The 12,140-nt window shown below is 47.4% G+C and overlaps 1 protein-coding gene across 2 annotated transcripts in view; it reads left to right on the top strand.

Moving 5' to 3' along the window:
• Positions 1 to 5,343, top strand: part of ERGIC1 (endoplasmic reticulum-golgi intermediate compartment 1) — a 101,753-nt gene extending 96,410 nt beyond the window's left edge. For both annotated transcript variants that reach the window (XM_075131340.1, XM_048862630.2), the window contains one exon: positions 3,116 to 5,343. In XM_075131340.1, the coding sequence (XP_074987441.1) occupies positions 3,116 to 3,223 (108 nt within the window). In that variant the 3' untranslated portion in view covers positions 3,224 to 5,343. The remainder of the gene's footprint in view (positions 1 to 3,115) is intronic.
• Positions 5,344 to 12,140: the final 6,797 nt, after the last annotated feature.

Here is a 12,140-nt window from a genome sequence, read left to right as displayed (position 1 = left end):
AGTGTGATGAGACACACTGAATTGATGGTTTTACAGGTATTTGCCCACAGAGGAATACTGGGACTCAGGATTCCCAGGTTCTGGAGAAGAATATGCTTTAGTAATTACGGATTCTTCTGATTCTGTCCCCTAGCACGTCCCCAGCCCTCCCCAAATTGTTTCCTTCTGTCACATTCCTCCTCTGCTCCTGCCCTCACTTTAATCCTCCACCCTCCCAAGTCAGGTTTCCTCCTTCTCCATGCTGCCTGGGCACCTGCAGAGGGAGCACTGAGAGCACAGGAAAGGCAGTCGCCGTGCACACAGTTCTGGTGCTGGGCACCACAATGGCCCGCAACAGCTGTGAGGAGCAATTGCAAAGAAAGTCCTGGTCAGCCCCAGGCCAGAGAATGCTGTGAGCTCTGGTGGGGTGGAGTATGCTCAGCACGATTGCTACAGAGCTCTGTGGGCATGGAATGTTCAGAAAATTTTGCTATCAAGCTCTTTGCAAACTTCTAGTGAGCAAGTACAATTGGTGATTTTCCAAGGCTTAGAATTCAGACAAATTGGGTAAATTTTCATAGGGACACCAAAAAACACCTCTGACTTCCAAGGCAACTCCTCTGTGACATTTCTAGTCCTTGCTCCAAAGCATGAAGGTGCTAGAGCTTCTCAGTGAAATAGTTGTGAGTTTTTTAACACTGGAAAAACATTTTTCCCTAAGCTTGTTTTTCTTTCCTTTTGTGTTGACATTTAATTAATTAAATAATTCAGCCTGAGTTAGACACCCAGAATGGAAAACTTCAGCCTGAACAGTTAGTTTGGCAAAGTCATAAACAATTGAAAATGGGCTCTTACAAGGGAAAGTGTTAGATGTCTTAACTATTGTGCTGCTGCCAGCTCTACCTCTTATTCGTCTCCGTCGTTTACGAGCTGAACAACACACGTTCGCCCTGCATTGCAAAATGCTCTACAATAAATAAGGGAAGGTAGACAGCTATGGATGATAGAAAGCTGCAGTGGAAAGATGTTGTGTGGTGACTAAATTAAAAGTCGGCTTGCCAGAATTTGATTTTTATTTTTTTGTCAATTCAGTGGCTGATACAGATTTTTATTTTTAACCTTTTTCTGATTGATTGGTTTAAAATAAATGTTCAGTTTCATAGCCGTGCTCCAAGGGGCTCCCTGTGCAACCGTGGTGGGGCATTGATAGCGGGACTGCAGGGACCCATGACAGCAGGGCTGCAAGGGGCGCCCTGCGTGACTGCAGGGCTAGTGACTCCCGATCCCTGCAAGCATAAGGTGGGGGAATGGTTGCAGTCCTGGCAGGGCAAAGCAGAGGACTGCAAGGAGGAGGACAAGTCCCTGGCCACAGGGGAGGCCATCTTGCTGTTGAATGGCTCCTCCCTGGGGATAGCCCCCCACGCTCCCAGCCAGTGAGTGAGTGAGATGACAGCTTGACAGCAGGGGGCTCTATGCATAGCCATAGGGCCGGTGACCCTGGATCTTTGCAGACACAAAGAGAGGCTGCATTTGCTGATTGTTACTGATGGATATATGGAGTGTCAGGTGAAATCGACTTTTACTGTCAGCTAACCATTTAAATCAAATCCTGCCAAGCCTAATTAAAAGCCATTGTGCTAAAGCTAGTTGGGGAGGGATTTAAGTGCCATAAGGGAGAAGAGATTTTTCTGCTGAGATTTGAAAATAGCTGAGTCTATGAAACAGAGAGAGAGGCTGTTTGTCAATAAGAGTAGCGTCAGGAAAGGATATTGTACCATCAACTGCAAGACTACGGAGGGACAGAACCACCAAAGTGAGGTGAGTGTGTGGAGGGACAGAATCACGACCAGGCCAGTGAGTCAGCAGGAAGGGAGAGTAGTGAGATTCCAGAGGGCTACTCTACATAGAAGATGATCCAGAGGAAGACAAGGTGGATGAGGTAATAACTTAATTGGACCAACTTCTGTTGGTGAGAGAGACAAGCTTTTGAGCTACACAGAGCTCTTCTGGTTACCTGAAGAAGAGCTCTGTGTAAGTTCAAAAGCTGGTCTCCCTCACCAGCAGAAATTGGTCCAATAAAAGACATTACCTCACCCACCTTGTCTCTTTAATATCTTGGGACCAACGTGGCTACAGCAACACTGCATACATCCAGGGGAAGGAGCAATTTATACCACAGAATCCTAAAAGTTAGAGATGGATTTATGATGTGACAAGTCCTTCCCGTTCCTTGGGGGCCAATGCAACATTGTTCCTTGTGGCACATTTTTTAGCGTTCTGTTCAGACGTATTTAACATGTGCCAAATGATAGAGTTTCTGCTGCTGTCTTGGGAGGCTGCTCAGATATTTGTCTCTGGAATAGTGGCAGAGTATGGGAAAGGACAAAGGTGAGACAAGGGTGCTTTTATTAGACATTTGAGATGTGCTGTACTTTTTATTGGAACATATGATAGAAACTGGTGGGTCAGATTCCTTTGCCTTAAATTCTTCCTTGTGCTAGTATATTAATACTCTCTGAGGTGGGCTGGGGAACAGTGAGGACATGCTTTGGAGGTCCCCTACATAGTAGGTGCACATTTCAAAAGCAATAACTGATGTGTCCTGTGTCAGTACTGTGATGAATCCTTGGAGTATTTCTTGGGGTAGCTACTAGATTAAAATGTACCAGATTGAAGCTATTTTAAATGGTCTTATGCATGAACCTGGAGTATGAAGGGGCTGGGTACTTACTCAAGTAGATAACAGAAGTAGGGGGTTCAGACAAAGTGAGATCAAGGTTCACTCTAGGGAAAAATCCAATTATATTTGTAATACTGGGGATAAAGAGGGGACTCTTGTAAATACACACCAGACAAGTGACATTGTGTTTAACTTGGTGATTTCATCCTTGAGTAGGGCTGGCAGAGAGAATGGGCTAATAGTATTGTGAATAAGTTCCTTTCCCCTTCAGTAGGACTGGTAGTTCCCATGCCTTGACATGTAACCATCTCCCCAGCATTGATCCCCCTCAAAATAACCCATTGATTCTATCAAACACAATAACTGTAAGCACTTACCTTTTCCCTGGGTTTCAAGCTGTGTAAATGTCTGTCTCATCAACAAAATCCCTAAACTCTCTCTTTTTGTAAATTTCAGATTTGCGCCATTATTGGAGGAACGTTTACTGTAGCTGGGATCCTTGACTCATGCATTTTCACAGCCTCTGAAGCCTGGAAGAAGATCCAATTAGGGAAAATGCAGTAGCAATGAAACCGTTATCCAAAGCTCCAGGGGCAGGAGTAAAGAATGAGAACCCCCACACACACCTGTTTCTGTTTCTTCTATTTGATTGAATTGATACATTATTCTTTAGTCAAGTTATTCAATGAAGCTCTTTTCAACAACTCAAAAATCTGTCTACATTTCAAAGTTCTGAGTCATCAGCCCCCTCCCCAAAAACCTCCCAAAAGGTTTCTAATGTAGAAATTGCATTTATGAATTAACTCTCCAGGATCCTACAGAGTAACAACACTTTAGTGTCAGGAAGGTTCCGTATATAGGGGTTTCAAAGATGTAAGTGAATTCTCTTGCAGCTCTTTCATGCTATTGGAATTGCATGACTAGACAATCATGTATTTTATAAGGCAAAATTATATATTAGGAAGAAATTCTACCCACAGTGCCAAAAAGAGTGATGTGTCCATTGATGAAGAATGGAAAGTGCTTAGTCCTCACAGCAATCCCAAGGAGAGAAAGGCAAAAATGACTTCAAGATGTTTTGTTTCTTATTGAAAAGCTCCTCTTTAGGTCTGACCCTCTCTAGATGAAATGAGCAAATATGATTAAATTCCCCAACCACCTTTTCCTGGGTAAACTACCTGTAACTGGGGAAGGGGACAGCCTCTGTTGTACTCTTTGGATGTAAAAATATTTTCATTTCTTCCTAATAACTGAATATCCGGTCTTGTGTTTTAGATGGCCAAATTGAGTTATGCTATTTTATGTGGCCTTTTGTTTTGAAGGGGAATAGTTGTCATTGCAATACTAGCTTTGTATCCTTTTCTCCTGCCTTTTTTAAACACAGACCACCTCATTTGGAGTCTGCAATTTGATTTATTTGGAAAGGGTCACCCATGCTACTTGTTCATAGAAATGCAGGGATGCGTTGGGTGGATGCACACATCTTGGTGCCTTGTGCTGTCTGTGTCTGTGGTTCACACCTGTAAAACACAATACGTCTGTCCTTTGGGATTTTGAGGTGCCTGCATTCCCAGCACACTTTTTTTTTTTTTTTAAACTGAACCAGGCATCTTTTACCAGCTCTAGACTGGCAGTTGCTGAAGTCCTCTGTCTAGTCACAGATATTGCACAGGCAGTAACAGGGCATGCTTTCCTCACAGACTGGCTCCTGCCAGTATTTCTAAACCCTTAGCTACCCTTTCATCCTGAGTTTCCAGGCCCTTCATTTAATTCTTGACCTGTCTGAGACCTCCAGCAATGGGGAGTATGAGAGGAAATTTTCTGCCAGATACAGTTCGTATGTGATGTGAACATCAGTCAGTCCACTAGGCACTGGACTGACCCACCAGTGCGTTCTCCATAGGCCCCTAAACATCCCTTCAGTCTTTGCACTATTTGTAAATTGCGTGACCTGAGAGGGGAGACATTTTGAGTGGTCCCGGATTACTGCAAATCATAAAACAATAAACCCCAAGTCTGTCAACTTTACAGGTTCTGGAACGGGTTAAGGCTTTCTTTGGAGTAGTATCTATTGTCCTTAGCCCTCTCCTGGAGGTGAGAATGTCCAAATAGAACATTGTAATTATATGCATCTTGAATATTCCATGTTGATGCAAGAGTCAGAAACACTTCAATCTGCCCAATATGTATCTGTTGAAATTGTCTCATTGCTTTAGAAGTAGGGAAGATAGCCAATAATTTTTAATCATATTGAAAAAAATCTTTTGGTACCTGCCCTGTAGTAACTACTGTAAAATTACAGCGGTGGAATTTCCCATTTTTTTTAATGGACTGATTACTATTATTTTAGGTGTGAATTGGATCTTGTAACTTCCTGTATCTGTTAATGTATGGATGGATTTTATACATTTTTTCCATTTATAGAAATCAAGTTGAAAACAGTACATTTGTCTTCATTTCAGTGTGTGTGTTTGTGTGTTTTTGCCCACTTGGTGGTGGTTACTTTGCAGAGGGAACATGGGATTTTTTCAGTATAATCAGTTCTTTTGCCTGCTGAGGAATTTCCTCTAATTCATGGTTCCCAACCAAAGCTTAAAGCAAACATGTCCTCGTTTTTTCTCTTGCGTTTGGTGAATTTTTGCTCAGAGCTTGTTAGATTAAAGGATTAAAAGGATATGATTTTAGCATCTTGCATAGTGTATCTTTGTCCCACACTTTAAAAACGGAGGTCCTTGGCCTATAGGACAGCCAATTGAACTGTGTTAGTTTTCAAGTAGGTTTCAGCTTAGCTGCTTTCTTTCCAAAACAATCCATTGAAATAATCCAGTCAAAGAGCTGTTTCATAACTCTGCTAATGAGTTCAGTTTTTTCTAGAGATAGAGCCCCAACAGCCTTTCAAATTCCAGATGAATTTGGAAAAAAGGGATCATCCAGATCTTGACATCACAGCTCAGGACCTGTCTCTAGGCAATGGATCCACACCCTCTCAAGCTTTGCCAAACCAATGGTGCTGTATGTTCTGGGTATCTCCGTCCCCTTGTTGTAGCTGACCCATACAGCTCCACTGTAGGTGACTTCACAGCAGTATCCCCCATGAAGGGCTGGGACTTGAGAGTGGAGTCTGTTGCTACAGAGTACTGAGGAGCCGAAGATGGCGTGGGAGGCTGAATCTCATGCGTCCGATGAAGTGAGCTGAAGTGGGCTCACAAAAGCTTATGCTCAGATAAACTGGTTAGTCTCTAAGGTGCCACAAGTACTCCTTTTCTTTTTGCGAATACAGACTAACACGGCTGCTACTCTGAAACCTGAATCTCTAGTGTTCGCATAATGTTCTGCAAAAGTGTGGGCAGAAGCCCAAAACTCTGCAGATTGCTGAGACAGGGACATCTTTAAGGAATGTGACTGAGGTAGAAATTGACATGGAGTTTGTACAGAATCCGGATAAAGGCACCAGGTTGTGTCCTTGATAACACAGGTTAATGCAACCCAAGACCCATTTGGGTTGTCTTTAAGCTGATATCATGGAGCCTTTGCATTTTTCTGTGAGCAAAAGCAAAGACTGCTACTGTAAAAGCAACGTGGCTGCTACAAGTCACCTTCTCTTTTGAGAGAGATGAACAAGCAAACTCCTTTATTAAACATATTCTGACATCCCATAGATGCTCCTTTTCTGTTCCCCTCACTTTGCTTTTACATGTACCTCCATCAAAATACTGATTTGAGGGTTTCTTGGAGGGACATCCCCAGAAATAAATACTTAGCACTTTTGAAGATGTTAATCTCCGCAGTAACTAAATAATCCTCATAAGCCCCCTGAAACCTGCATTATCCCTATCACACAGTTGAAGAAATGGGGGCCCAGACAGTTTTGCTTGAGGGCCTGGAGCAAGCAGGGTTTCAATTTCCAGATCTGTGAAAAGTCCATGGCAATATGTTGTTTCCTCAAATGTATGTGGAGTGCTGAGGACTGGTTGAGGAAAATGGGACACAGGGCTCTCTTGTGGTGCTAGTGTTTGGAGGGGGTGGAAACAAATACTCGGAAGAGGTTTGCAGATGTTTTGCAAACCAGGGTTTAATAGAGTACCAGCTGGACTAAGTAAGATCACCGAGTAGTCATTTTATAGGCAGTTCAGGTAGCGACATCTATATTTAACAGGTTTCAGAGTAACAGCCGTGTTAGTCTGTATTTGCAAAAAGAAAAGGAGTACTTGTGGCACCTTAGAGACTAACCAATTTATTTGAGCAAAAGCTTTCGTGAGCTACAGCTTGCTTCATCGGATGCACACTGTGGAAAGTGTAGAAGATCTTTTTATACACAGCGTGCTTTGTGTGTATAAAAAGATCTTCTACACTTTCCACAGTATGCATCCGATGAAGTGAGCTGTAGCTCACGAAAGCTTATGCGCAAATAAATTGGTTAGTCTCTAAGGTGCCACAAGTACTCCTTTTCTTTTATCTATACTTAAGGTTCCCCAATGCTGTTCATTATAACTAAGACCCGCTTTTCAGTTGCTTATAATTTTGCCATAAAAAGATGGTTCAGGTTAAAATTTTCCTTGCTGGATACCTGCCTCAGACTGATTTATTTTTTTTAAAGTTTTGGAAACAAAGGCTCACTGAATGCGGCAGGGGCCTGTGGAAAAAATAGCATGCGATCATGTAATTAAAGGTTCTCGCAATGCATATGCATAAAGGTGCCAAATCAGGGTTGCACAGGCAATTTTAATTCTAGCATTTCCTAACTTTTGAGTGCTTCACTTAACAGTCTTTACATTAAAAGAACATTGTCTTTTCGGATATAATCACATAAAACTTCACTTCCATTTGCCTCTCATTCCACTAGCCTTGCAAGACCAGGTTTGATGGGGTTTTTCATTTGTAAATGTTTTTGTTTATTTTAATGAGCTGTGTACAGTGAAATCATGGTAAGCATTCTGACGTGGGTGGAAATTTGAAACAGTAGACTGCCTCCTTGAATTTTAATTGACGCTGACTCACTACCAGGGCATAAAAAATAGGTAGGGCTCAAACTTGGAGGCGCTCAGTCTCCTCAACTCCAGCTGACTTTAGTGGAAGTAGTGTGTTTGCTCAGCACAATGCAGGTTGTGCTCAGAACCTTCCATGACTGGCCCTTTTCAATATGTATCTTGCTGTATAAAAGTACTTTCTCTTTCTTTTTAAATCCTTTGCAATACACGGTTATAATGATTGATTGAACCATTGTGTTAATTAAGCCAGACAGTTTGTCAGGCTGAAGGGAAGAAGGGTTTATAAAATTGAATGATGTAGATGATCATATGTCTTGTTTGAGTCACCATATTCCCTTTAATTTTCATATTGTTTATTTATATCTGTACATGTGTGACAGTTCAAAATACTGAGAGAGGATCAGGCCCTGCCAGCTTGCAGTTGAATTCAAGCCTGGGTTTGAACCCAGGTTTCCAGAAGTGACAATCCTGTGTATGAACTCACTATACTGCTAAAAAGAAAATTGAGTATTACAGAAGCTGCTTTTATAAATCTGAGTACTACAACCTTTCAGTTTACAAGTGGTCCCGTCATGGTAGGGCAAAACACAGTCATGCTTCTGTAGTGCTTTTCATTTGAGGATATGAAATTCATTTGAGGACACTTTTAGGGTATGTCTACACAGCAGTCTGGAGCAAGCCAGGTTGACACAGTTGGGGTAGCAGGGCTCATGCTCGTACTCTAAAAATAGCAGTATAGACAGGGCTTTGAAGTTAAAGCTCCAGCCGTGGTGCTGATATCCCTCCCTCCCTTAGGTTCGAGAGCCCAAGCTCCAGCACAAGTGGCCATTTCAGAGTGTTGTGTGTACTGTATACCTACTTTTAGAGCACTTGTGCAAGTCCTGCTAGCCAGAGTCTCTTGAGCCAGGCTGGAGGGATTGTTCCAAATGGCACTTTGCATAGTTTAATGACCTAGCATTACCTCCCATCATAGTGAAATTATTTGCATCAGAATACATTCAACTATGGCTGTAGCCAACCTCATTTTGGCTTTTCTGAACAGAGCTGCAGTTTAAGGGTGCCTATACAGCATGCAGGTAAATTATTTTTATGGTGGTAATTATCAGTACCAGGTTTACAATGGTGTCTGGCCCAGGCTCCAAAAGGGCCCCGGCACGGCCTGCTCTGCTTGGGCTGCAGTCCAAGGTCCCACCAGCTCTTCTCCGCCCCTAGCCTCTGTCCCGCACCCACCAGCTGCCAAGCTCCCCTCTCCCTTGCCTCTTCTCCGCCTCCTTCCCCTCCTTCCCAGTGCTCCCCCCTGCCACCGAACAGCTGTTTGCTGTGTTCCTGGAGGGAGGGGGAGGAGCGGGGTCACAGTGCACTCAGGGGAGGAGATGGAGAAGAGGCCGGGGGGGGGGGGAGGCCTTGGTGCAAAGGGTGGAATTGGGGCAGGGCGGAGCAAAGATGGGAGGGGGGGCTTTGGGCAGGGGATGGAATCGGGGCTGGGTGGAGCAAAGGCGGGGCCCCCGCACTCCCCCTACCCATACACCTTGTCATGACATGCTCAGGGCAGGGGGGCTGAGAACCCCCCCAAAACCCCAGCCCCCTGCCCTGACTCCTGCACCCCACCACAACCCCACCCTGAGCACCAAACAGGAGCTGCCCCAGGTAAGCGCTCCACACCCCAACCTCCTGCCCCAGCCCTGAGCCCCCTCCTGCATCCTAACTCCTGGCCAGACGCTGCCCCCCCCCCCAGCCTGCTCCTACACCCTAACTCCCTCCAAGACCCTGCCCTCCCCTCACAAACCCCCAGCCCCCTGCCCTCCCTGACTCCTGCACCCCCGCACATCCCCATCTGCACCCCTTGCACCAAATGGGAGCTGCCCCAGGTAAGCACTCCACACCCCAACCTCCTGCCCCAACCCTGAGTCCCCTCCCTCATTCTAGCTCCTGGCCAGACCCTACACCCCAACCCCCAGCCTGCTCCTTCACTCTAACTCCCCCCCAGACCCTGTACTTCCAGCCCTGAGGCCCCTCCCACACCCTAAGTCCTGGCCAGGCCCCGCACCCCAATGTTTTTTTACAGTTTTTTATAAAGCACTCAAGCGCTTTACAATAGTTAGCTAACGGTACAAACAATATTTGGAAAGATTATTAAGTGGTCGGCTGAGACCCTCAGTGATTTTCAAGTGGTCTGTGGAAAAATAAGTTAGACTACAAAAACAATCAAGGTACCTCACTTTATTTTCATTTACTTGCTATTACTTATAGGAGGAGGATGAAGAAAAAAAGAATGAAAAACAGGGGCGGGGGGGAGATAAGAGAATGTTCTTTTTCTTGGCTGGGTCCCAAGGAGAGGCCCCAAAAATGAAGCTGAGCACAGGACCCCACTAACTCTAAATCCGCCACTGGCGTTGACCCCTCCTCCACAGCTCCCCACGCCGCAGCGAGGGGCTGACCCCCCCCCCCACTTCCTGAGCTCTGCATGCCGCTGCCAGGACAGGGGCTGACTCCTCCCTCACCTCCGCTCCCTGCACCACTGCCAGGAGCTGGGGCTGGCACTAACCTTCCCTCCTCCCCAGCTCCATTCTACCTGGGGCTGGGGCTGACACCCCAAACCCTGCTGCTTGACACCTCACATTGCCTCCTCCCCGCCCTGCTAGGGGGGCGCACAGGATGGCTGGTACAGAGCTTAAAAAGGGAACTGTCCCAGCCAAATGGGGACGTATGGTCATCCTATCTCCAGGCAAGTGGGTCCTGAGGGAGTCCTGCCAGGACTGGGGCAGACCCTGACCTGGCTAATCGTGCCACTCCCAGGAGGCTGGAGTGATTCTCTGCCCTGGCACTGGACCGGCCCTGGCTGCGCTGCCAGCAGAGCCTGGCAGACACCATCACCTTCCAGCAGGGCTGGTGAGTGTGGCCACGGGGCAGGGTGTGAGGGAGTTAGTGGGTCTCTGGAGGTGGGGGGGGGGGCTGCTGGCCAGTGGGGTGTCTCTTGGAGGGGGGGGAGGTCTGTGTGGTGGGGGGTCTGAGTGGGTGCTGTGTAGTTGTGGTGGGCTGTGGGGAAGTGTATTGGGCAGTAGTGGTGCGGCTGTAAGGGGGGGTTGTGTGCAAGCCGCTGTGCATTTGTGTTGGGGGCTGCTGGGGATAGGGAATCGGGGGCTGTGTGGCACGGTATGGGCCCACTGCTGAGGGGAAGGGGCACGCTGGCAGCACAGGGGTGGATGGGCCAGTGTGCATCTGGCAACTGTCGGTTTGCATACGGTGCCCTTGCACTGGGTTGGGTGGAGCGGGGCGGGCCCCACCATCCTATGCCCAATTGCCCCTGGCTGGCCCCTTGCTCTGGGGACTGAACTCCCCACCCATGCTCCTTTGCCCCTATGGGGGCCCACAAATATGTTTGGGGCCAGGCCCACAAAAGGTTAATCCAGCCCTGGTAATTATGGAGAATATAAATTGTAATTTTCTTAATATTCCCTACCCCCCATTTATTTTTTAAACTCAGCAAAACCCCCACCCACTGGAAATCCTGGAGCAGCACCTCAAAGGCTGCTCTAATAGTTGTGAGGCAAACGGATTTTTACTTTGTGATGGGGGTGAGGAGGAAGTGGAAGTCATAGTTAATTTTTCTCCATGCGCCTAGGTTTTTGGGCCTGAGCTGGTAAATTTCTATGACCGTGTTTGCAAGGCTGCCCTATGCTACAGCATCCTGATCCGTTCTCTGCTCCCTGCCAGTACTAAGCACTTATTGCACAGGTGGGCAAACTACAGCCCGCGGGCCACATCCTGTGGGACCCTCCTGCCCGGCCCCTGAGCTCCTGGCCTGGGAAGCTCGCCCCCAGCCAATCTCCTGCTGTTCCTCCTCCCCAGCAGCCTCAGCTGACTACACCGTTGGCACAATGCTCTGGGTGGCGGGGCTGCGAGCTCCTGGGGCAGCGCAGCTGCAGAACCTGGCCTGACTCAGTGCTCGGCGCTGCATGGCGGCACGGCTGTAGTGCCGCCAGCCACCGGTGCTCCAGGCAGCACGGTAAGGGGGCAGCGAGCAGGCGGGTTGGATAGAGGGCAGGGGAATTTGGGGTGGTGGTGAGGGGGTGGGGGTATGGATAGGGGTTGGGGCGCTCAGATGGTGGGAAATGGGGGGGTTGAATGGGGGCAGGCGTCCCAGGGGGCAGGCAGTAAGGAGGGGGGGGGTGGATGGGAGGGTGTGAGGTCCAGGAGCACAGGGTGGCGGATGGGGCAGGAGTGTCCCAGGGCGGCCATCAGGGGACAGAGAACAGGGAGGGTTGGATGGGGTAGGAGTCCTGGGGAGGCTGTCAGGGGGCGAGAAGCCGGGGGTCAGATGAGGTTGGGGGCCAGGCTGAGCCACACCTAGCTGTTTGGGGAGACACAGCATCCTCTAACCAGCCCTCCATACAATTTCGGAAACCTCATGTGGCCCTCGGGCCAAAAAGTTTGCCCGCCCCTGGTTTACTGTGCAACCTCACTGACTTCAATGGGGCTTAGGACAGCATCTG

This window comes from Caretta caretta, chromosome 8, assembly GCF_965140235.1.
Source record: "Caretta caretta isolate rCarCar2 chromosome 8, rCarCar1.hap1, whole genome shotgun sequence".
Lineage (NCBI taxonomy): Eukaryota > Metazoa > Chordata > Testudines > Cheloniidae > Caretta > Caretta caretta.
This window is presented reverse-complemented; position numbering and strand designations above follow the sequence as displayed.